Source organism: Budorcas taxicolor, chromosome 6 (genome assembly GCF_023091745.1).
Source record: "Budorcas taxicolor isolate Tak-1 chromosome 6, Takin1.1, whole genome shotgun sequence".
NCBI classification, from domain to species: domain Eukaryota; kingdom Metazoa; phylum Chordata; class Mammalia; order Artiodactyla; family Bovidae; genus Budorcas; species Budorcas taxicolor.
Genome location: NC_068915.1, coordinates 71,602,843 through 71,629,022, shown reverse-complemented (window position 1 = coordinate 71,629,022; position 26,180 = coordinate 71,602,843). Strand labels below are relative to the sequence as shown.

The following is a 26,180-nucleotide window of genomic DNA, read 5'->3' as shown; positions in this document are numbered from 1 at the left end:
TTGGTCTTTCAAGATACTTCTTGATACCCCTTTGTAGAATGCTAATTTAGGCAAAACCATCTAATCCCTTCCAAAGTTACCAAAGAACACATAGGCAAGAGTCCCAAATATTGAATGACTGCATTAAAGCACATTTCACGGCAATTCACAAAGCATCACTTTATTTTCATATAAATAATAGTCACCGATAAAGGGAAGAAACAAAATCATGACTATCGATATTTACTTAGGGAGCCATTTTCGTAGAACACTGATGAAGGAACGTAGTGTATGTATTCAGAGTGGCAGAGGACACAAGGACAAGCACACTAAATTGAAGGCATAAAAACATATTCTCATAAGGACCAAGCAATCCTTGTTGTTGGAGGACCAAATGGAGTCATCATTAATGTAAGTAGAATCAAAGTTCACGATCTGCAAGTCCTTCTTGAGGTATGCATGATTCAGCTTGTTGACAGTCCGGGCAAAGGCGTATTTCGAAGCACAACTATATGCTTCCAAACTGTACACTTTCTTGAAGTGCAGATCAAAGAATGGATTGTCCTAGAAGAAAAAGAGAGCCAAGATTTTGTTTGTAGCTAAGAAAGTAGCTAGATTTCCTGGATTCTCTCATATTCTTTTGTATGCGTATTGATTGTAAGATATCAAACATATTTCAAAGACTCGAGAAATGAGCTTTCCAAAGCTACCTGGTTCAAACATATTGCTTAATAAAACATATGTTAGAATGTGTAGTTATCAAGTCTTTCTAGGGTAGTGAATTGGAGAGGATGGAGGGGATGGAGAATAAACCCACTTAGCAGACTTCCACAGGAGAAAAAAGGAGAAACCTTTTCTCAACTAGCATGTTGGTCCTTTTTGCTATTTCAGTGGTAGAAGGGGGAAATACAGAATCAGCATTTGGCATACATGCATGCATATTTGCTAAGTCTCTAACTTTCCAGGTGGTGCTACTGGTAAAGAGCCCACCTGTGAATGCAGGAGATGCAAGAGAAGTGATTCGATCCCTGGGTCAGGAAGATTCTCTGGAGCAGGAAATGGCAACCCACTCCAGTATTCTTGCCTGGAGAATCCCATGGACAGAGGAGCCTAGCAGGCTACACTCCATAGGGTTGCACAGAGTCGGAAACAACTGGAGCGACTTAGCAGGAAGGCAGCAGGTAGGCAGGTCACCAACTTGCTGGCTTTGAAGTTAATAGCAAGGAATTACTTTTAAAGTTAATGACAAGGATCATTAAATCATTTGACTAAAACTGACAATTTGACACTGGCTCATTGGATTGAGTTAGGCTCTGTACTTCTAGTGGAGATGTTTTGGGAAAAAGTAGGCATCAAATCTGATCTAGGTCTACATTGTAAAATAATAATAACTGCTGCTGCTGCTACTGCTGCTAAGTTGCGTCAGTCGTGTCTGACTCTGTGCGGCCCCACAGACGGCAGCTCATCAGGCTCCTCTGTCCCTGGGATTCTCCAGGCAAGAATACTGGAGTGGGTTGCCATTTCCTTTTCCAATGCATGAAAGTGAAAAGTGAAAGTGAAGTCACTTAGTCGTGTCCGACTCCTGCCAACCCCATGGACTGTAACCTACCAGGCTCCTCCATCCATGGGATTTTCCAGGCAAGAGTACTGGAGTGGGTTGCCATTTCCTTCTCCAAATAATAACTGCTACTGTCACTAACAGTAGTAACAACAATGCCTTGCATTTTTGAAGTGCTTTTTCAATTTACAAAATGCTTTCAAATTTGTTATCTGCCTAACTTCTAACTCTCCTTGAGGGCAGAGTTTTTGAATCATTTATCTTTTGTGTTCCTGGTGCTTATCCATGCTTCTCCATCTCAACAAACATGTGTTGAACTGAGCTGAAAGTGAAGTGAAAGTGAAGTTGTCTCAGTCATGTCCGACTCTTTGGGACCCCATGGGCTATACATTTCATGGAATTCTCCAGGCCAGAATACTGGATTGGGTAGCCATTCCCTTCTCCAGGGTATCTTCCCAACCTGGGGATTGAACCCAGGTCTTGTTCATTGGAGGCGTATTCTTTACTAATTGAGCCACAAGGGAAAAAGAGAAGTGGAGGTGAACATTGTCCTAAATGATAAGGAGGCAGAGAGAGACAAAACCAAACAACATTATTAATAATTTGTTACTGTATAGTGTGTAAAGTTTATAAACAACTTACATACTGCAATTTTTAAAAAAAATAGGAAGATTCTTGCAGCAGGCAGGAAAAAGAACAAGGGTTTTGAAGTTAGACCACTGTTTAGACACTGATATAACCATGGGCAAGATCCTTATCAGATTTGGCCTTCACTTTTAGATAGGGTTGTTATGAAGTTTACATGAGGTTAATCATATAAACTGTGACACTAGGATGGAGCTTAATGCGCTTAATGAATGATAGTTCCATTTCCCAGATCTGCCGCCAGAGATTACGATACTGGTGGTAATACCACCTTGCTTTGCACTATTACAATTTTTAAAAAACAAAGCAATATTTAAAAAGTGTACAAGAGTGATATGATTTTAAGTGCATTTCCCCAACTCACACCATGCAAAATGTTTCCTGTCATAATTGCCAGTTGAAAGATACTTGTGTAGAGAATCTCAATGAAAGGAAATCACACCCATTCCATCACCAGATACTAATCACACTTACGTGGTTTTCTCACAGAACCATTTGCTCCTTGTCATGTAGAAAATATGCTTTATATTTTTGAAATACTTGGAGAGGATTAAGTTTTTCCATTAGCCTAATAATTGAAGCCTAAGCAGGCATGAACATAGAATACACATCTGTCCATCCCTCCCTCTCCTTCCCTGCTTCCTTCCTTCCTTCCTTCCTTCCTCTCTCCCTCTTCCCCTTTCTCTCTTTCTTTCTTTAGATAGAGCTAAAAGGGAATCTCATAGTTCATTCTGTAATCTCTTGTTTATAATAGATTATAATATAATGTACTCTAATTGTGAATGATAGTTTCCAGAGGGTTAAAGCCCAGGTCACACGTAGTTATTGGCAGAGCCAAGATGAGAACCAAGCCCTCAGTCAGCCCAGCCCCATTTCTTGCTACATCATCCTCTCTCCTGTTGCACCACAACAGTCTCCAAGTCCCCTATTATTTTGATTTCTGCAATATAAATTGGCTTCAGTTTCAATTCCATTCCATATTAAAGTTGACAACTTTCTGGCTTGAAATAGCTCTCTTTAAAATTGTATCACTGCTATTGAGAAAAATATAATAAATGCTGACTCCTGAGGATTCGATTACAAGAGGGAAGAGAAGTGGAAATTCCCAGAACAATTGAAATATTTTTACCTCATCCACAGGGAAGAAATATTTAAAAGAACTACACTTTGGATATTACAGATTTTCTTCTGACAGTTTAATATTTTAGGTCCTGAAGAGATGAGAAAATTAGAAATACTCAACTTCTCTTTTGTATCTATCTAGTTCACTATGAAAGATAATGATCTTCAAATGTGAAAGGGAAGAATCAACAACATAGAGATGAAATTAAATGCTAGAAAGGTGAGGATAAAATAGAGCAGAGTTAGCTGCTTCCAGTGTATCTGAGTTGATAGGCTTGATTAATACATTCCTGGGCACTGACCAAGCTTGTAGAAAATAATTGACATCAGTAAATATTTGAGAACTTACAACAAAAGAAAATGGTCAAAAAAAAAAAAAAAGAAATGGGAATGGTTAATTTCTAAAACTACATATTAATGAAGTTGACATTAATTTATGATAAAATTCAATGCAACACAGAACTTTTGGCACATATATAAAAGTAGAAAGAAGATAATAATTTAAAAATTATAATAATCTTATCATACAGAGATAGTTATTGCTAAAGTACTGGTTAGCTTCATATATGCATATACACACATCCATATATTTTTGTGTTAAAATTTGAGGTTCAGCTTTCAAGTGTTTGATACTATGATAGATTAAATATGTGAAATAAGATAATACTATAGAAAAGTTTTGTATCAGATGACTTTTACAAAATGTATTAAATGATGAACAATTGTGTTCTGAGGTATTCTTTTGGAAACATGAGTTTTAATGGCCATGTAATGTTCCAGCATGTTGACATGCCAAAAATATTTCCTAAAGTGTTGAATGTTTAGGTAGAATGTCTTGCCAGAAAAAAAATGCTATGTGATTACTTAGGAAAGAAAGTAATGAAATCCAGCGTACTTTCACCAAGAAGTCCTGTCAAATATACCAAATTTTAAAAAACAGGATTCCTGGAAGATAACAGTAAATAACATATTGATTTCAGTAAAGATCTTAAGGGTAAAATTTAGATATTCAGACTAGATAAGTGAGGCAGAATTAAGTGCTTGTGTCCATCCAACTTACCACTTATCATCAGAGCCTAGCAAGACCTAATACACCATAAATTCTCAGTGAATGAACAAATAAAAAAATTTGTATAAACGGTAAACAACAAGTCCAAAGAAGATGAATTAATAGATTTGGAGGTAAAATCTACCTCCAGCACTAAAGTATTTGACCTTGGGCAAGTCAGTTAGTCTCTTTATGTCTCACGTTCCTCATCTGTGAATTAGGAGTAATGCTAGAATCTAATTCATGGGTTGTGACAATTATATGAAATTATGTCTGGAAAGAGCTTTTTTGGTCCTTGTCATCTGATAACTGTTTACTAAGTGTGAGATGGTAGCATGTAGCAGTAATGGTAATAATAGTAGTAGTCATGATAACCTATCAGTTACCCAAAGGTATACTTAGGTCTGCCTGCTTCACCATTTTTATTATTGACTTGAATGAAGTACTAAATGCTGTTCAAATTAAATTTGCACCATACTACAGTGAATGTTAATGAATCAAAATATTAGGAGATTTGATAGGTGGGAATAATAGACCAAACTAAGAGTATGGCATTGAATAGGATGAAGAATAAGTGAGCTTAAATTCTAATTCATCCAACGATAACAGAAGCATTTGAGTCCCTAATATCTGTTAGGCAGAAGGCTATAATAAAAGATGAAAAGTAAGGGTTGCAGGTTTTTATTCAGAGGGGAGACAGAGTAAGCCAACAACTGCAGTTTGTTGGATTATTTAAATCCATAATGCAATGGGGTTGTAGGGCTGGGGGACATGAGTAGGACTTTACTTCAGGGAGAATCTAAGAATGGGGTGAGGGATGGAGGTGACTGGCATTCTAAGCCCCAAGAGTCAGTAGCTAAGTACTTTCACTGTATAAAGTTTTAGGGAGAATAACCAGAGATAAAGGAGCCAGATGATCAAGGGCCTTTATTTACATTTTATCCTAGGTACATAGAGGGTATGGCTGCTGCTGTTGCTGCTGCTAAGTCGCTTCAGTCGTGTCTGACTCTGTGCGACCCCATAGATGGCAGCCCACCAGGCTCCCCCGTCCCTGGGATTCTCCAGGCAAGAACACTGGAGTGGGTTGCCATTTCCTTCTTCAATGTATGAAAGTGAAAAGTGAAACTGAATTCGCTCAGTCGTGTCCGACTCTTAGCTACCCCATGGACGGATCAGGTTAAAAGGCAATTCATGCCCAAAAGATCTGAGGGCTCAGTTGAGTGTTTAATAGAAATAAGAATTCAGATCAAAGGAATTATAAACAGGTCACACTAACTCCAAAATATTGTATTTAATTCTGGAGAAACAAGCATTTCAGAGGAGAGAAAATAGCATAGTGGAAGGTGTTGTAGCAATGTCATTGCATAAAATAACAACAGTGCTATTCCCTCTTAGTGTTTGTATGGTCCTGTCATATTATCTTATTTAATTTTCATATGAATATCATTTAAAGAATGAATGGTTACATTTAACCCAGAAAAGAGAAAACTTGAGGGAACCTTATAGTTGTCTTCAAATATTGGAAAGGCTGCTATGTGAAAGCAGGGTTTGGTTTGTTCTGGTTGTACCAAATGGAAAAACTAGAACTGATGGGTAGATGTCATAGTGAAGCAGATTTGGGTTAGATATAAGTAGGAGGGGCTTCTTCCCTGGTGGTCTACTGGCTAAGACTCCATCCTCCCAACACAGGGGGCCCGGGTTCCATCCCTGGTTAGGGAGCTAGATCCCACATGCTGCAACTAAGACCTGGCACAGCCACATAAATATAAACAAATAATAAAACATAAGTAGGACATGTAAAGATAAAGAATGGCAATTCAGAAATAGAATGGACTTCTTCGTGTGGTAATGAGTTTTCCATCAGCAGAATTTAAGGAGAGACTGGGAGAACCACTTTCAAGTGGTCACACGAGAGATTACACACTCTTTACTTTCAACACCGAGGCTGTAGGATTTCCTAGAGTTATCAGTCCTTCTGGAGGATCAACTGGCTAACTGGCAGTAAAATCTGAAGAAGGTGAGGAAAGACATTCCTACAACTTGTGGAGGAAGTTGGGATGGGGAGAGAGTGGTGTGAAAGTGTCAGATATTTAAAGTTTCAAAACAGACAGAAGATTTTGTTTTACCTATTAGGAAGCACTTGGGAAAGACGCTTTTAAATCTAATAGACAAAATTCAAATTTAAACTCATAGAAACAGAAAAAACAAACCAGTAGTTCATCCCAGTAGATTAAACCGTACTACTTAAGAACAATATGTCATCTTAACACTCAGTATATGTCAAAAATGTATGAAGTAGGATATTGACCATTAAGATCTCCAGCATACTGATTCCACAGCTCCCTTACAAAACATAACACTTACTGTATCTGCTTCTTTTCCATCGATCATCTGCAGATCATTCAAAGACCACTTTTTGGTTACTTCGTATTTTTCATCTAAACCTATTCTGTAGTGTTTCACCATAATTATTTTTACTTCTTCATTTTTGGTCACTGTAGGACAGAAAAAGACTTCATTTACATAGACTCTTGCAAGGTAATAAATTATTCACCAAGTCATAGTTTTCTGTATTTATGTATCTCCTTTTCATATAATGAACCTGAACATACATTATATCTGCACCCTAATTGTAAACTCTGAGGTATTTGAAGCTTCATGAATGTTCCCTCAGATTTGCTCACTGTTCTTCTATCAGTGTGTTAACTTTATTTTTGCTATAGTTGTGGTCACATACAGCTGCGGTAATGTCTGCCAGATAGAACACCGAGCTCTATGCTTTCAGCTCTGAGCTTTGTGGTGGAGGATGGAGTTCAACTCAGGGCAGGAAATAAGAGGCTTAGCGTGAGCATCCAGTCAGTGCCAAAGTGTTTACCAGAACAAGTTGGAATTTTAATTTATGACAATATAAGAAAATGAGGTCAGGAAAGTAAATCATTCTGCTCACCCAGCAACCAACTGTGGAAGAGAGAGCATGCAAATAATATCATGCACGCTTTCTTTTAAAGTTGCTCTGAGATTTTGGATGTAGGACAGCTTGTAACACAGCTTTTACTAACCTATTTGGTATTGTTTGAGGTTTTTAATCTTCTCCAGAGTGTATCTAAACTTCTAGTGCTTGAAATGCGCCATTGAGACAAAAACTTTACTACTATACTTTGAGGGGCGTGGGGAAAAGCATTGCTTATTTTATGTGACAACATAAGGGAAATTATTTTCTGGCCTTAAAATCATTGAGTTTGGTCTCATATGAACACACCAGAAGAATCAGCACTTGATGTTAGAACTCTTGAATTGAAAGTTCTCAAGGAATTATCAAGGGAGTATTTCCTAGACATCCACAATTTGCTGGATAGAACTGTTACGATTGCCAGTGGGGGTAAATGATTGCCTGCCCTCTGGTAACTTCTGGTTTTGTTGAAGAGAAAAGGCTAACAGACATGTCATATAAAATATGTATTATGAAGGTACACAATTATCTCATAGAGGAGTGGCAGTGGGAATTGAATATCTTAAGCTTTCAAGATGGTTGATGTCACTTGGAGTGTTGCAGGCTGGTTCTGCCTCCTCAGAGTGAGACTGGAATTTGTCTTTGAGGAAGACTGTCTTTTGGTTCTAGAAAGTATCACTTTGGCATGGCTTCCTAGTTAAGATGAAAACAATATATTACAATATAGTCACAGTAATAGATCAGCAATTTGGAACAGACTATATGCTCAATAGGAGTTCTTAGAAGAAAGAGGATTGGAAAAGTTAAGGAAAGAATCATGGAAGAAATAGAGTTGGAGATAGAGCTTTTAAATTAGTCCAGCTTCAGAAAGGCAGGGATGATACTGAAGGCATTTCCAGGTGAAGGACAGTATGACAACCTGAGAGGACAATTGACCCTGGACTTCACCAGGTAGGATTAGAGACAGTGGATTGTATAGACTGATTGCTGTTAGGACGTGATGCAGGATAAGGTTAACCAGGTTGTGAAAAAGTTTTGAAAAGTGACAGAAACCACTGTGGACTTGTGTGTTGAGCCCTCCCTCTGGTGGGAAGGATGGGAGTCTGGCCTGGACCCTGGGGGCTCTAGAGTTGGGGCTGGTGACGAGATTAGTTATCACTTCTTACACTGTGGTCTGAGCATATTACTTAATCATAGAGATTAAACCTCAGCTGTCTCATGCTGTAAAGTGGACATCAGAGTGATACAAACTCACGGGGTGTAAAGATTAAAGTATGTAAATGATGTGGGATAGTGCCTAGTTTATAGTAATTGTTTTTGTCTTTGTTTTGTTTTATGAAGTTGTCGGAATCTAGGCATAAGACGTGAGCAGTAAAAATAAAAGTAGCAAATCTAAATAAGATTTTAAATGAGGCATTGACAACACTTGATGGAAATAACACAGGATGGAAACCAAAACACAAAAGTATGGAGGGTGGACTGGTTGGGCAGCACAGTGAGTTTAGTTTTTGACATACAGGTGAGATCCATAAAGTTTCTGGAAGGAGAACGAGATGGAGATACGGAGATGGAGATAGTTAGGAATGGAGATATGGACTTAGGACTTTTCTGTGTAGACAGTTTTCCAAGACTAGGTTTATAGGGAAAAAAGCAGAGGAAAAAGGTGAGATGGAGTAGAGAAAAAAAAAAAAAAAAAAACGGTGCCAGCAGAGAGGTCTAAGAAGGAGCCATCATAAAAGAGACAAGCCCAACAGTGTGATGCTACAGAAATGAAAAGGACAGAGAATTTCAAAGATTTGCAGACAATCCCGTGAAGTCACTTTGTTGGGTAAAAAGCAGAGTTCAGTCCTGCCACTCAGTCTGACTTGGGGAAGATCATTGATTTCCTCCCTGAGGGCAATTCCTCTATAACAGGGAGTGTAGAAGACAGCTTGCAGAAGCCTCCTTCATGGACTGGCTAACACTGAATGCCTACTGTGTACCAGTTTCTATGTTATGTAGGGTTTAGAACAAGAAATAGGAAGAGAATAAAGACTATGATTTAGAGCACGTATTCCAAGAGTTTGGAAGAGGAGGGACTGCATATTTTGAGGACAAAGGAATGATTGAGCGGCATGTCCTGAGGGGACCTAGAGTGGAAGGTTTTAAGTGAAAGGTTTTAATCCTGGGTAAGAGAAGCAATGGCACCCCACTCTAGTACTCTTGCCTGGAAAATCCCATGGGTGGAGGAGCCTGGAAAGCTGCAGTCCATGGGGTCGCTGAGGGTTGGACTCGACTGAGCCTCTTCACTTTCACTTCTCACTTTCATGCATTGGAGAAGGAACACTCCAGTGTTCTTGCCTGGAGAATCCCAGGGACGGGGGAGCCTGGTGGGCTGCCGTCTATGGGGTCGCACAGTCGGACACAACTGAAGCGACTTAGCAACAGCAGCAAGAAAACTGACTCAGATTCTGTGAGTCTCCTGAAATTGTATGCAAAACTTGGTGGATTTCTGCTCGTGTATACTTTTCCAGCCCTAAAAAGATCTACTTCCACCAGTCTAGATGTTTGCTTTGGGAAGAGGAAAGGAAGAGAGAAGAAAAGAAGCCATTTGGTTGGTGAGTTGACGTGGAAGCATGGTAGCCTCTGTCATACTTGCTAAGGACAAGCTTTCAGAGGCGGTTGCTTCCACTAGAAGGCAGTTGTCTGTCCAGACAAAGGCTCTACCTCAGAATCAAATGATGACACTCTTGTTCTGACTAGCTGTCTCACTGGCTACTTAGAAAGTGGGAGAGGATGGGGATGGGGAGAAATAACTGGATACTGTATAAAAATGTCATTTGAAGCAAATTCATGGTCTCATCGACCTGTTAGGACAACCAGCTCATTAAGTGCAGACCCACTGGGTTTTTCCATTAATTTGATATCTGAGTTCCCCTTTTGTACAAAGTCCTGGGCTAGGAATTGAAAAAATGTATTCCTCTGCGGCACCATTCATGTTCCCACTGAGATTACAGAGTGTGGGGCTTCAGAAAGAAAACGCATGACTATAGTCCTGTGAACGAGGAATGAACAGGTCTTATAGGGCCATGGGGAAGGGGTATCTGCATCCCACTGGAGGTCTGAGAGCGCTTCTTGACAGGTTTTCTGAGTTGTAAAGGGCCACGAGAGTCAGCAGAATGAATAAAGGGGTACAGGGAGTGCTGAAACAGCGTGTGCACAAAAGCATAAGATCCTTGAATCTTCTAGTCCTCACAGGCATTTACCACTGTTGGCATGATGTGTAGGGGGACTAGGTGATAGGAAACGGGGAAGGCGGGACCTGGTTCCTGAATGGTCTAGAATGCTAGTCTAAGGAGTTCAAATATCATCCTGAAAGTTATATATGTCGGGAGACTTACAGAGGGTTGTGTTCTCACTGAAGGACTTTAAGTAAACAGTCAAGCTGAACTTTATATTTTAGTAAGTTTTCTTCAGCAGTTCTATAAAGCAGGGGTCCCCAACCCCCGGGATCTAATGCCTGATGATGTGAGGTTGGATCTGATGTCATAATAAGAAATAACATGCACAATAAATATAATGTGCTTGAATCATCCCTAAACCATCCCTCTTTTGCTTTGGTTCATGGAGAAATTGTCTTCCACAAAATAATCCCTGGTGGCAAAAAGGTTGGGGACCGCTGCAAAGATGGGTCTAAGGGAGGGAGTGAAGAAAGAGATAAGAAGGTAGGATCTACTGGTTATCAAGTTTTCTTACATTAGTGATCACTATCCCACTAACTACAAACTAAGAAAACAGCAATCATGCTTTAAAATTTAACTTTTTGATACAATGATGCAGCACAGTGACAGTATATCCTCCTTGATTTGGCAAAACGATCTCCTCTGTAGTCAAGGAGGTTCCAAGAATTGTCTTTAGCCAAGAGTTGAAGAAGTCTGCTCAGGCTGGAGTGGACCCAACCCCTCATCTCCATGCTTGAGCTCTGCTGCCAGCTAAAATTAAGTGGCCATATCCACATTAATGCAGTGGCAAAGTGGCAACTTATCACATGGTCTTAAAACAGAAAAGTGTTTGTGTAGTTAGAATGTTGCACGGTTGGTTTTAGTGACATCAGATATATTACTGCCCAATTATGATTTGGTGATATCTATAGATATCAGAATGAACCTACTCCAATATTATTATTTTAGTTAGCATTTTCAGAATAACCATCTTAACTTCATGCCAACCATTGATTTTCACTTTTAATTTTGTAATAAACATTGTTGTTAATAATTACCTCTATTATCATAGTACAATAGTCACTCATGGTAAAAGTGTCATTCAGGAGGCTAAGTGGAAAGAAATTGGCCAATGATCCAATATAATTTGGCAGATGAGAGGAAAAAAAAGCAGCTTGTAAGTAAGCTGCACAGAAATATTTTAAACACATAAACTACCATCATTTCATAATCCTAGAGTTATATGACTGCTTTCATCATTGAAAGTAAGTAATAGGGGGAAATTACCGTGAGATATTAAAGACAAGAAGCCTCACTGAAAATGTTTTAATGTATTAGTTATGTCTTGGGATTGTTGAGAATGTTATTATTGCTTTAATCAAAAGGTAGCTTTCAAATAAATTATCTAGAAATATTTTAATCAGATTGATTTGGGGGCAATAACTGGGTACTACAGATTTAATGTTTGTCCCCTCTAATTCCTGTGTTGAAATCTATCCCTCAAGTCAAGTCTATGCTATTAGGAGGTGGGGTCTTTGGAAGGTGTTATTGGGATTAATACCCTTATAAAAAGACCCCAGAGAGCTCTCTTGCCTTTTCTGCCCTACAAGGTCACAGGGAGAAAACAGTGGTCTCTGAGGACAAAGGTCCTCACCAGACACTGAATCTGCAAGCACCATGTTCTTGGATTTCCCAGCCTCCAGGAATATGAGAAATTAATGTTTGTGCTTCATAAAACACCTAGTCTCTAGTATTTTGTTTATTTTTCCTGTTAACATTCTTCTTTGACACTCTTATTGTTAATATTATAAATGATTTGACAAAATTATTCAATTCTCTGATGCACAGAGAAGTTCTTTTTTGGCATCAAAATATAGTATGTATGGAGAATTTATGCATACTATTTCCATAATTCTAACAAATACTGTTTATTTTCAAATTAATTATCTATGGAGAATATTTTTCAAAATATATGTGAATACTTAAAAAATAATCTGTATTGCAATATGTATATAATTTATTCATAAACTATATAACATAAATATACATCTATGCATTCACTGTATATTTTATTTTAATTGTAAATATTTATTTACAGTATATACTATATTTCTACATCTCGGCATATGTTTACACAATACATTATTTTCTATATATTTTAACAATATAACCCTAGCTTTTATTTATTTGGAATATAATTTATCAAGTTTGCTTTTTTCCTACTTAGGATTTAAGAAGAGAGCATCAGCTCCGTGCTCTGTGAGGACCTAGAGGGGTGGAATAGGGGGGTGGGAGGGAGGTTCACCAGGGAGGGGATACATGTATACTTATGGCTGATTCACATTGTTGTACAGCAGAAACCAACACAACATTGTAAAGTAATTACCCTCTAATTAAAAATAAGTTTTTTAAAAAGAGAGAACACTGTGTGCAAATGTTGTTGTTTAACTGTTAAGTTGTGTCCAGTTCTTTTGCATCCCTGTGAAATGCAGCCTGCCAGTCTTGCCTGTCCATGGATTTTCCCAAGAATACTGGGGTGAGTTGCCATTTCCTTCTTCAGGGGATCTTCCCAACCCAGGGATCGAACCCATCTACACTGGCAGGTGGGTTCTATACCACTGAGCCACCAGGAAAGTCCATGTGCAAATGTAGGTGTTATCGAATATTAACTGAATATTAGATTGAATAAGTAATAGTGTTGCCCCCTATTTCATAGCTGGCAGGTGGGCAAAGTTCAGTCATTTCACTCCAGCTCGGTCTGACTCCTAGCATTCCAATGTCTATCCCTCCATGCAATGCTACTTCCCGTCCAATTATGGCTAATGCTTTCTATGCAATTTCAAATCTTTCAGAATTTCCTTAACTCATTTGCATTCTCATCATTGCACAAGTAACCTCTTTTTGTTCCCGCACATGATAGAGCCCCTCCCTCCTTCATAAGAAAATGCTGCTTTTAACTCCAAGGATAATAACATTCTGGGTTAGGTGAAGCCAATTCCAAGGGAAAATGACCGTGTAAACCCTGAGGTGCCATGAAATTCCCAAGGTAAGTACTAGCAAACTACAGAGAGGGAGAGGAATTTGTAATGTTTGTTTTTTGACCTTGATGAAGTAAAGTATCCAGGTAACAGTAAATTGCAATCACCTGGTTGGGAGACCCCTGCAAAAGACAGACTCAGATCAGATAAACAGAAAGTGTAACTTATTTAAATATACCTTCTTTAATCTGAGAAATGTATAATGGGATTTAACTACCCTAACTCTTGGCTCTCACAAGTTTAGAACTGCTGGATTAGAAGCTATAAAGGGGAAATCATAACTATGTGTCTCTCTACTCCCAGAAGGTGGCCAACTTTCAAAATCTGGAGTTATCTGCCTCCACAATTGAGATATGGCCTGTTTGATTCCTCTCAATGGAGTTATTTTCTGAGTAAAGCACAGCCAAGGGTTTAGAAATAGCAAGCATCGCTCTGACTTTATTTTAAATTACTGTTCTGTCTAAATGCATTTGAGATGGTCGTAAAGAGATGCTACATTTGGAAAAGTGCTCTCAAATTGATGGACATGATACAGAGGAGAGTCATGAAACTGGTAAATGAAAATTAATTTTAATGTTAACGTTTACCAGGAATATCACAGTACCATCTCCTCTTCACCTCTGAGACAATCTTGTTTTTCCCTTACTTCTTACATAAGAGAATCATTGAATTTTACTAATGAAAGTGATCACTTACTTTATTTGATCATTTATCAGGTGAAAACTTTGACCCCTAAAGAGGTTTCCTTCGCACATGTTAATAATGCCAACACCTTTTAACCAATCTTAATTAAAAGGATTCATGTTATTTATGAAAAAAAGACAGCAGGTGACCCCAGCCGACAGTGTCTCTCAGAACTTGAGAATATTGGGGAGAAAAATTACATCCATTTCCAAAAATTTAATTCTAGGAGTGTTTTTTTCCTCATGCCAGATAGAACAAGTTTAGTTAATTATATTGTCGGAGGGGGGCATTAAGATACATCTAGTAAATCAGATTTATATCATTTCTGGTAAATACATAAACATTATTATGATTGCTTTATTTTCATAGGATTTAAAACAATGTGTATATACTATAATGTTACATGATGAGTAATTAGCTTTATAAAGACTTTCAATAGGAATAGAATTAGCTATTAAATTTGAATGTTGGAATAAGCATTTTCTCTAATACATTAAGTCAAAATATTTTAAGATAGAGTGATCTGATGGTTTGAATATAATGCAGTTTCTAAAATGTTTTCATTTGATCTTTTTCCATAATTTGACTTTTTCCTGGACTGAGGAAGTTTTGTACCTAGCTGATACGCCAAGCCTCACACATTTTATTTGGCAAAATATACTAGGTAAAGCATAAGATAAATCTTATTATTCTTATTATTAAGTAAATATTAGGATACCTGTTAGAAATGATAGGATTTTAAAGCGTTCTTAGCACTTTCTTTAAAGATGTTCTACTTCTCTTACAGCACTCTCTCTTGACAACTTTTGCAAGTTCTTTTAAGCAAAGTATCAGGAAGGGAAGAATAATAGACTTTCTGAAAATGTTGAACAGTGTGCCTTAAAAAGCAAAGTGTACAATGAAAGTTAGATTTTCTAACCTGTTTCCTTAAGCCCCTGAAAACTATTAAAAATCATGGATTAGAAAAAGAAAATGCTGTATATTAAATTCAATAGTGGCACACACATTTTTGTCTAAGTTCAGCACAATAATTGCAGGTTAGGTAAATCATACATAAGTGAAAAAGCTTATACCTACCTTTGAACAATTTTCACGAATGTTTAAAACATGAGGACAAATATTTTAGTTGAATAGTTTAGAGAATATTTCCTTAAAGTTCCATCTTCATGAACTAATTTCTACCATTAAAATACTGTTTCTGTGAGCATACTGTGAGAAAGAATTTTTAAAAGATCATTTCTCTTTTCAAAATAAGCCACCAGGAAGTCTAAATAAACCTCAGAAGAAAATCTTAGGTCTTTTTTTTTTCCTGTCCCAGCATGAAAAGAGAGAACACTAGTTTACAGACTGGTTGGAAATAGAGCTGTATAACTCAGTTATCCAATATACAGAGAGCTTTCTGTTGAATTTTTAAAAATGAGCTCATACACAAATAAAACTGTTTGCCATGCAAGTGAATTGAATAAAAGATTGGAGACTAATCAGATCAGAAAAAGCACATATCCAGTTTCATTTCTGAACAATTAACCAAAATACTAATACAATACATTTTGCTTTCCATTTTAGCACTTACAAAAATGCTGTAAAATCCAAATTCTTTATCTTGGCATAGTTAAATTCTATCACAAGAAGATACATGTGCTGTTACTGTGTAGAAAAGTAAACACCCTCAAATTCCCCTCTATCACCTAAGCCTCTCAGGGTTATTTACATTTTGAAATGATAACAGAAAGAACAGATTACCTGACACACAGAGGTAATACCTGTCCTGGACCGAGAACTCTATTTCAATAAACTCGTACAGATTCTGTGAGAGTGGCTTAAACAGTTTCTTCTCCAAGTCCTCCTTTACCAGTGATGACATTTCCTCCAGTTCCACTTGGCCTGAGGTCTTGGCTCCAGCTCACTCTCTTTCCTCCTTCTGCTCCCTAGATTTCTTATTTTGGTTTGCAGCTCCTCGGTGAGTCCTGCCCACCTCCCAACCCTCACTCTCAACTTCTCGCTCCTGGCCAGACCCAGGCTCTTGAGAGCACTCGGCGCGGTCAGACCCCTCACTGCGGTATCTGCCCAGTGGCAGCAGCGGCAGCGGCAGCGGCAGCCAAAATACATCAGCCGCACCAGCCCCACCGTCACTCTCCAGCATCCAGGCTCAAGGAGGCTGCTCTCTGGAGCTCTCCTGTGGTTTGTTGATGGGGAACATATTTATGAACACCAGCAGATACACTTGTGGAGTCCCCTGGTCTCCCTAGCCTAGTAACCCTTTTCCCCTTTCAGATGGCTCTGCAGGGGAAGACCACTCCTTCAGCGTGATTCCATTATATAAATCAGCTGTCTGGCTCTATTGATTGGGATCATCTTCCATTAAGAAATTTGCTATCATTCCTGAGAGAAAAAGCCTCTGTGCTTGCTCCTGACACTTCCAACAAGTCTTTTTCCCTCCTCTCTTTCCCCTTTTGCAATTCTTCTAGACCTTTGTTTCAGGAGAGTCACCATCAATTCCTGGGTCCAAATTATTTTTAAAATGGGCTCCCTGTAATGTTATTCATTTCATTACTCCCAAAGAATTCCCTAGGTGCCTACTGGGGCAAAACATGGTATTTGTTTCTTGGGAGGCTGAATTTCCTATCCTTGAGGAGCTTGTAATTTAACAAGAGACAGGCACACCAAATAATTGTAAATATGTAAAAGTGATAAATGGCACAAGAGGAAAATGAATATAGAGAAGATATTTGTACCTGGAGAATATCAGAGAGTGCTGTGGGTAGAAGATCTGGAGAGGAAAGTATTTAAATGGAGGAACATATTCTGTGGAAAGAATGTTGTGAAGCTGTGTCCATGTAGATATAACCCAGTGGGTACACAGGGAGACGAATTACTCAGAAGAAAAGACTTCCTTGCCTATAAGACTCATAGACTAATGAACTTTTGTGTTAACTGAGGAACTGTAGCTTGGATTCTAAAAGACCCACAAGAGTGGGCTCTGATTTCTAAGTCTATGAAATGTCCAGATCTATTTTATTCTTATGATTCTTTTTCATAGACCAAGGAAGTCTTTTCCTTTTAATTTTCAGTTTTGGAATCTTGCTTCAATCACTTCCCAACACAGTCATTAAAATTTTTACATTCTCTTGCAACCGCAGAATTATTTATCTGCTGAAGAAATCAGGGAGTAAGTGCCTATCTGTCCATAAGTAGCAGGATCACAATGTTCAAATGATATCAGGACTTTTCCCTTTGGCACGTTACAGGAGGGTAGGTCTCCACAGAGCTCAGGGCTAAGGTAACTCATTGGTTTCTGGAATTACGGGCCTGAACTAGTTGGGAGAATACTGACAAAAGTTCTGCTCTTCTCAGGGCTGCTCTGTGGGTGCCGGAGGAGGTAGTGGTAAACACTGTGAATACAGGCGTGGCCCTAACTCTGCGTCTTCATCAGATTCACGTCCCAAAGCCCTTTTGCTTCAGCAAAATGTCGTGGTTTTGTCCATCCTCATACAAGTAGGTCTTGGAGTAGCCTTCAGGAGAGGAGACAAGATACTGTTAATTGGCAGGAATAAATGCCAGACTCTTGTGTGTTGGCTTTTGCAATATATGTCATCTAATCTTTCAAGAAAGCTAAGAGAGAGGTGTGATTGTCCCCATGTTTTCCTCTTTGGAAGCAGAGTACTCTGTGGAAGCATGGTAGCCCTCCTCAAAGCTTGATGAGGAAGATGATGCATCTCTGTCTCATATTTATTGCTTCTATCTTTGGTAAGAATATCTTTAGGAGTAAATGTTATTGCAACTAAATATCCATTCATAGACCCTGAACTTAATACCTTCCTGTGTGTGATTATATATCAGATTGGAAAATGCCAATCTTTTATATTTCTTAAACTTTTATTTGAAGGAATGAGGACCATGTTGGTACTAAAATATTTAACCTTTTTATACACAAACCTTTATTACTATACTATATCATATTTTATTTAATCCAGCAAATATTTGCTCTTTAATCAAGGTATTGCTTGGTAATTCTAGTTTAGGAATATTGTATGTGTGTGTGCATGTGTGTGTACATGAGTTTGTACAATGGACTGAATGTTTACTATGTCCCCAGATTCATATGTTGAAACTCTAACCCTCCGTGTGATGGTACTAGGAGGTACTAGGAATTAGGAAGTGAGGTCTTTGGGAGGTGATTCAGTCATGAGAGTAAAGCTCTCATGAATGTGATTAGTATCCTTAAAAAAGAGACCTCAGAGGGCTCCCTTGCCCTTTCTGTGAGGAGGATGAAGGAAAAGAACCAGGAAGCAATTCCTCACCAGAAACTGAATCTGTTGGCTTGAACTTAAACTTCCCAGCCTCCAGAACTATGAGAAATAAATTTCTGTTGTTTAAGCCATTCATTCTATGGTATTGTTATGGCAGCTTGCACAGGCTAAGTGAGTGAGTGAGTGTGTGTGTGTGTGTGTGTGTGTGTGTGTGTACATGCTTTGATGACTTAGGATAGATTCTAAATGGATGTGCTTTGTAAGATATTTTCTTTTGTTTCTATTTGCTTTTTTCTGGTTATAGATACTCCATATAGTCCCCTAACTCTGACTATTGTAAGAGTTACTAGAGAGCATAGCCCTGTCCCTGAGAGGAAGAGAAATGTAGTTCTTTCTTTTCATGCCCGCTCTTCCCTGACCTCTTAACATTCTGCAATGAGGACTCTCTGAGGGTCTCGGTACCTTGGACTTTGATTTATCACTAATATTGCAGAATGTGTTAGAACAGGAAGGCTTCGGCAGTTCACAATCAGTGCCAGAGTACTCATTAGGAAAGGGCTTCTCTGACTCAGCCAGAGAGGGAGTACATTTCTTGCTCGGAATACTCTAGTGTCATTTTATAAAGCATTGGATTTACAGAGGCAGTTTGCTTTTAGAAGTGAAAAAGAAATTCTAAAAGTACTCTGTGAAAAAAATTTTCTTTTGACAAGATATACATACAGTTCCATTTTCAGGAAAGAGTTTGTATTTTCATATAATTTCACAAACATTTAAAGAAAGAAGAAAAAGGGAAGGTTTGTATTTTCTTCCATAGGCTATAGAATAACATGAGGAACCAGTTTTTGTTTTGTTTAAGTTTGGTTCCATGGAATACATGATTTATGTTCATAAAAAGACTACTTTAATGTCAGAGGTAATGAATATAATAAACTTATTTTTTATAGAATGGCCTCTTTTGTGAGTGCTAAAATAAATATAGCAGTTAGATGCTTCCAAAGAAGGTGTTTTTTTTTTTTTTAATTTTTGAGATAAAGGAATTTCAAATTAGTTAACAGAGAGAAAGTCGCATTTACTTGATATCCAACTAGGAATAGCAACTTCATAGTAAGAGCTAACATATAGGGATTACTAGGGCTTCCCAGGTGGGGCTAGCGGTAAGGAACCTGCCTGTCAGTGCAGAAGACAAAAGAGACGCAGTTTTGATCCCTGGGTTGGGAAGATCCCCTGAAGGAGGACATGCCAACTCACTCCAGTATTCTTGGCTGGAGAACTCCAGGGACAGAGAAGCCTGGTGGGCTACGGTCCATAGGGTCCCAAAGAGTTGGACACAACTGAAGCGACTTAGCACACATGCATATTGATTATTTATTCAGTGTCAGGATCTATTCTAAGAGCTTTACAGATGTTAGTTTATGTAATCTTCCCACCAGTCCTACGAGGTAAGTATTATTGTTATTCAAATTTTACATTTAAGAAAGCTTTCATACAAGTAACTGCTTACCTGCCTCATGTCACATTTTAATGAGACTAGATTTGAATGGCCACAATTGTGCTCAAGATTCATCCTCTGAACCATAGGGTCATGCTGCCTTGTTCTGATTTGACCATGAGTAGTATTTTAAAACTGCTACAAAGGTGTAGATCTATCTTTTAGGACATTTAATCTATAAATAAGGTATCATTTTCTTGTCTCAGCCTATTTTCCAGCTGCCTTTTCATTTTTAGACCTTTTAATTTAGCCTGTGTCCACAAAGATGTTAGGACTAGTAAGGATGAGCTCCTCTCATAGTAGGTGCTTAATAAATGTCTCTTAAATGAATGAGAATGCAGGATCTCTGGTGGCTCAGTGGTAAAGAACCTGCCTGCAATGCAGGAACCATAGGAGACTTGGGTTCGATCCCTGGGTCAGGAAGATACTCTGGAGGAGGGCATGGCAATCCAGGCCAGTGTTCTTGCCTGGAGAATCCCATGGACAGAGGAGCCTGGTAGACTTTTGGGATCTTAGTTCCCTGATCAGGATTGAACTGCACCCCTGACAATGAAAGCGTCAGTCCTAACCACTGGCTGTTGCTGCTGCTGCTCAGTCACTTCTGTTGTGTCCGACTCTGTGCGACCCCAGAGACGGCAGCCCACCAGGCTCCTCTATTCCTGGGATTCTCCAGGCAAGAATACTGGAGTGGGTTGCCATTTCCTTCTCTAATGCATGAAAGTGAAAAGTGAAAGTGAAGTCGCTCAGCCGTGTCCGTCTTCGAGACCCCATGGACTGTAGCCTACCAGGCTTCTCCGTCCATGGGATTTTCCAGGCAAGAACACTGGAGTGGGGTGCCATTGCTTTCTCCCCCTAACCACTGGACTGCCAGGGAATTCCTGTAATTCTTAGACTTTTACTGTTCAGCCATCCTTAATCTAAAGTTAATAACTGCTGTTTTGTAACTGTTCTCTGTTCAAATAGCCAGTGTGGTTTCTGTCTCCAGACTAGATACTGACTGATGAAAAGGTCCATCAGTTTCCTCTCTGAAATTTTACGTAGGGATTCTAGAGAAAAAACGTCATTCTCTCCTTACAGAATTGAGAGCTGTAAGCATAAAATAAGCTTGAGGCCATGGTTCCCAAACACAGAGAAGCTATTTTGAGTTAAGAAAAACACACACACACAAACACAAAGATGAGGTCATGCATAGAGATAAATATATGTGAGAGACAAATGAAGATGGAGAGAATTCTGATGAAGTCATTTGATTCCTTAGAACCAGCTTTGCCTGAAGACAGTTTTCCAGTCATATTATCAGTAAATTCCCTTTATTTTTCTTAAGCAAGTTTGAGTTAGATTTATGTCTCTTGAAATTGAAAGAACACTAATTATGTTAGAAAGTAGTTTTACCACTTAGGAAGTAAGCACTCATTCATTCATTTTTTGGTTTTAACAGTATCTTTAATTTTTAAAAGGATCACTCATTTAACTCTTGTTCACAGTCTCCCAAAGGCAGACTCAGAAGGTGTCTGCTGTGAGCCCTTCTTCACTGAAGGGGGCCTGGGGCATGCATTGCAGTGTCCATCTCAGGGACACCTACCTTAGTCTGAGAACCTTCCGTAGTGACCACCACAAATGACACACATCATATATTGGAGTTGTCCAACTCCAACAGTTTAAGAGTCAAAAGAGGGGATGTGTTAACAAACCTTTACAGTATCTCTCCATATTATGTACGAAGGATCATGGTGGATGTTAGAGACACAAAACTAAATAAACTCCCACATTTTAAAGGAGACTGTATTAACTATGTGCTTTATTTTCTGTATTCTTTTGGTGTGACATCTGCGGCCTTGCTGACCCTAGAAGGGTCACACCCCCATCACCTTCCTCATCAGGTTCTCATACTCTGGGCCACCTGGCATAATCATTTGAGGCCATGTACCAGACATCTAGGGATAGCTGTCAGTGTTAGTCACTCAGTTGTGTCCAACGGTGACCCCATGGACTAGCCCGCCAGGCTCCTCTGTCCATGGAATTCTTCAGGTGAGAATACTGGGATGGGTGGCCATTTCCTTCTTCAGGGGATCTTCTCCACCCAGGGATCAAACCCAGGTCTTCTGCACTACAGGCAGATTCTTTACCGTCTGATCCACCAGGAATAGCTGCTAGCTCCAACGCCTGCTGTAAGTAATCAAGCCAGCCAATCTTAAGCCTGCTTACCCTATTTTGTTCCTTCCTTTGAAAACTACAATAAACATCCTAGCTCATGGTTTTTCCCTCCCCTGCTGCCTCCTGACAGAGCTCGGTGCTTCTCTGAATGGCCCCCTGTGGTGCGGCATGGCATGACCCCTCCTCTTGAGATCTGTAAATATTACAAACCGTGTCTCTTTGGTGGCAATTATCTCCTGACCTACTGATCTTACTGAACCTCCAATGTCCTATTTCTATATTATATGTAAAAACAGACACCATGTTCAGTTCAGTTCAGTCGCTCAGTTGTGTCCGACTCTTTGCGACCCCATGAATTGCAGCACGCCAGGCCTCCCTGTCCATCACCATCTCCCGGAGTTCACTCAGACTCACATCCATCGAGTCAGTGATGCCATCCAGCCATCTCCTCCTCTGTCGTCCCCTTCTCCTCCTGCCCCCAATCCCTCCCAGCATCAGAGTCTTTTCCAATAAGTCAACTCTTCTCATGAGGTGGCCAAAGTACTGGAGTTTCAGCTTTAGCATCATTCCTTCCAAAGAAATCCCAGGGCTGATCTCCTTCAGAATGGACTGGTTGGATCTCCTTGCAGTCCAAGGGACTCTCAAGAGTCTTCTCCAACACCATATTAGGGCAATTTTAAAAAATGTTTCCCAGTCTTAACTAATCATTGAAAAAGAGGCCATGCCCACCTATTCACCTCTGTATCCTTATCAGTAACTCAGTTACTGTTAGATATTTATCCCCCTGGATTTCCAAGCAGTGTTCATCTCCTATCACTTTTATTAATTGCTTCTATCTGAGTTCTACAGGGAAGCCTGCTGTGCGGCAGTCCATGAAGTTGCAACCCCACCCTACTTCAGGCTCTTACTGACTTCACCTAGGCTCACTTTTCTGATCACCCACTTCATCTTTCCTTCTTTCAGGTTTTTGTTCACGGTCAGTTCAAATGGCACCAGATCCACAAAGCCTCCCTTGACCCTCTCAACTAGGTGTAGGCCTTCCCTTTTATGAACTGCCACACTGACTTTTTTCAAATTTAATCACATGCTTAAGCTCTTGTTCTAGTCGTCTGTGTCCTTGTTTTAGCTCTCTATAAGACTGTGAACCCCTTGAAGGAGAGAGCCACAATCACCTCTGTGTTCTTAGCTCCCGGGCTTCCTCAGTGGCTCAGTGGTAAAGAATCCACCTGTAATGTAGGAGCTGCAAGAAAAGTGAGTTCTACCCCTGGATCTGAAGATCCCCTGGAGAAGGGAATGGCAACCCACTCCCACATTCTTGCCTGAAAAATCCCATGGACTGCAGTATAGAAAAATACTGGACTATAAACTCCTTGAAGTCAGGGACCATGTTTTAGCTCTCTTTGTTTATCTTGGAATACTTGCCACAAGATCTTGCCTATAGTTGATGTATAAATAGTGAGTTGAGTAAGCAGGTAAGGGATGTGGAATAGATTGTATTAATAATCCCATTTGAAGGATAACAAAACTGAGACTTAGGGAAGTTAATGCTCTTTCCAAGGTCACCAAGTTAGTGTGAAGTAGTGTAGCTGGATTAGAACCAGGCACTTTGCCACCTACTCCACCAGAGCTTCTCACTACCTACCATCACAGTAATAGCTGGCACTCCTGAGTCATTCTTACATCCTAGGAGTTTCATGGGGCAAGATCTCATTCTCTATTATATTTAAAATAATATAATATTATAATATATAATATATATATAACATAATACATAATATATATGTTATATAATATATAACATAATATAATATTATGTTTTTGTGGACTGAATGTTTATGTCACCCCAAAATTCTTACGTTAAATCCTATTAGGAGGTAGGGCCTTTGGGAGGTAATTGGGTCATGAGGGAAGAGCCCTCATGATGGGATTAGTGACTTTATAAAAAGAGGCTACAGGGAAGCCTGCTGTGCGGCAGTCCATGAGGTTGCAAAGAGTCGGCATGACTGAGAAACTGAACTGAACTGAACTGAACAGCTAGCTTACTCTCTTTCCATCATTTGAGGATGCAAGAAGAAGTCACTTGTCTCTAACCCAGATAAGGGCTCTCACTAGAAATGACCATGCTGACACCTTGATCTCAGACTTCCAGCCTCCAGAATGATGAGAGTTAAATGCTTGTTGATAAGCCATCTAATTTATAGCATTTTGTTATAATGGCAACAATTGACAATGACATGAGTTTTTGAAACCCTCTTGATTTTCATAAGATTAGAAATGTATCATGACCTTTATTGACAACAGATACTTTGATATGTCTCCATTATCGATCTAGTAAAGAGTGAAGATTTAGAATAGCATTTCTGCATAAGATGAGGAATTGGCAGTTATGAAGAATTTAGCATTATTTTCTTGAGAATAACATATTGTAAGTTGATCTGAATCATTTTGATTTCCCAGAATTTTTACTGGCTGGGTTTATTCCACACCCCCCTCCCCCCACCCTACCTTGGCAATATCTCATGAGCTGTTGATAAATTATTAAGCTCTGAAACAAACTGAAGTGCCAGGATTAACCATAAAGCTGTGTATTCATCAGGGTCTAGTCAAGAGGCAGAAAACACAATGGGTTATTTTGATGGCAAAAAATGTAATATGAACAACTGTTGACTAGATATAAAGAATCTTCACCTGAAAAGATAGAAGAAGCACTCAGCATCATGGATGCAGCAGGAAAGCAATGGCTACCCTAGGACTAGGGGAACGAAGTAAAGAATTTGAAATTATTAAAAACCTAGAAACTTAGAGGAGAAGCCCCTGGAGCTGAAAGTCAGGTCTCTGAGGACGGGTGCTGTTAGACTTGTGTGTTGAAAAGTGTGCTTGGGGTTGTTTTTAATCGGGTATGGTAAGACATGCAGACAGAAATGATTTCATGCAGGAGGAAGTTTATACTTATAGATGTCTGGGAACAGACAGCGCAACATTCTATGTAGGGCCACGTAGGGAAGCACCAGGGTGGGTCAGGGGACCGGAGGAAGAGGAGAAAGCATGGGCACAAGCTTTTATTGTGATCTCTTCAGGAAAGGCAAGGCAGGGCACCTTAAACAGTTTAGGATTGAGTAGTTTGAATAATTTATTCAGGCCCTGGGCTATAGGAGTGGTTCCTAGGTATCAAGTACTGGCTCTGGAGTGATTTGGGGCAGGGGGCATATTGGCTGGGCTGTGAGAGCTTGATAAAGGAGGTTATTGGGGTGTGGACTCTGGATTGGTTGTTTTGTATATAAAGGTATGTTCATGGTAAGTTGTTTGCCATCTCTAGAATTTAGCTATCGCTGGGAAGAGCAGTCCTCTGGGGTCTGCAAGCCCTTCACTCCAGTGTCAAAGCATCATAAAATATAAAAAATAAAAATAATGATTAATACAACTGGGCTGAATATGGAAAATAATATGGAGGTTCCTTAAAAAAAACTAAAAATAGAGTTATCACATGATTCTGTGATCCCACTCTTGGACATGTGTCCAGAGAAAACTTTAATTCCAAAAGATATATGTACCCCAATAGCAGCACTATTACAATTGCCAAGACATAGAAATAACCTAAATGTCCCTGAATGGACAAAGAAGACGTGGTGTACATCTCAGAATACAGTGGAATACTACTCAGCCATAAAAAGAATAAATAATGCCATTCACAGCAACATGGTCATACGGAGTGAAGGAAGTCAGGCAACATCTATCATATCATATCACTAATATGTGGAATCTAAAATATGACAGCAATGAACTTATTTATGAAGCAGAAACAATCTAACAGATACACAAAGCAAACTTATGGTAACCTAAGGGGAAGGGGGAGATGGATAAATTAGGAGTTAGGGATTAGCACATACAAGCTACCATATATAAAAAGATAACAAAGTCCTACTGTATAGCACAGTGAATTATACTCAATATCCTATAATAAACCATAATGGAAAAGAATATGAATAAGAATATATATAACTGAATCATTTTGCTGTACACCAGAAACAAGCAGAATGTTGTAAATCAATTGTACTTACAAAAA

The 26,180-nt window shown here is 39.1% G+C and overlaps 1 protein-coding gene across 1 annotated transcript; it reads right to left on the bottom strand.

Moving 5' to 3' along the window:
* Window positions 1–276: 276 nt before the first annotated feature.
* Window positions 277–16,088, bottom strand: EXOC1L (exocyst complex component 1 like). The gene is made up of 3 exons (XM_052641584.1): window positions 15,968–16,088; window positions 6,717–6,847; window positions 277–543 (listed from the first exon to the last, which is right to left on the bottom strand). The coding sequence occupies exons 1-3, from the start codon at window positions 16,086–16,088 to the stop codon at window positions 277–279; spliced, it is 519 nt and encodes a 172-aa protein (XP_052497544.1).
* Between the last annotated feature and the right edge of the window lie 10,092 nt (window positions 16,089–26,180).

What these genes read in the sequence shown, in the direction of transcription:
- EXOC1L (XM_052641584.1), bottom strand. Translation starts at nt 16,088, where the DNA reads ATGTCATCACTGGTAAAGGAGGACTTGGAGAAGAAACTGTTTAAGCCA. An exon ending in GTATTACCTCTGTGTGTCAG is followed by an intron (nt 6,848 to 15,967) that starts GTAATCTGTTCT and finishes TCTGTCCTACAG; the next exon opens with TGACCAAAAATGAAGAAGTA. An exon ending in ATGGAAAAGAAGCAGATACA is followed by an intron (nt 544 to 6,716) that starts GTAAGTGTTATG and finishes TTTTTCTTCTAG; the next exon opens with GACAATCCATTCTTTGATCT.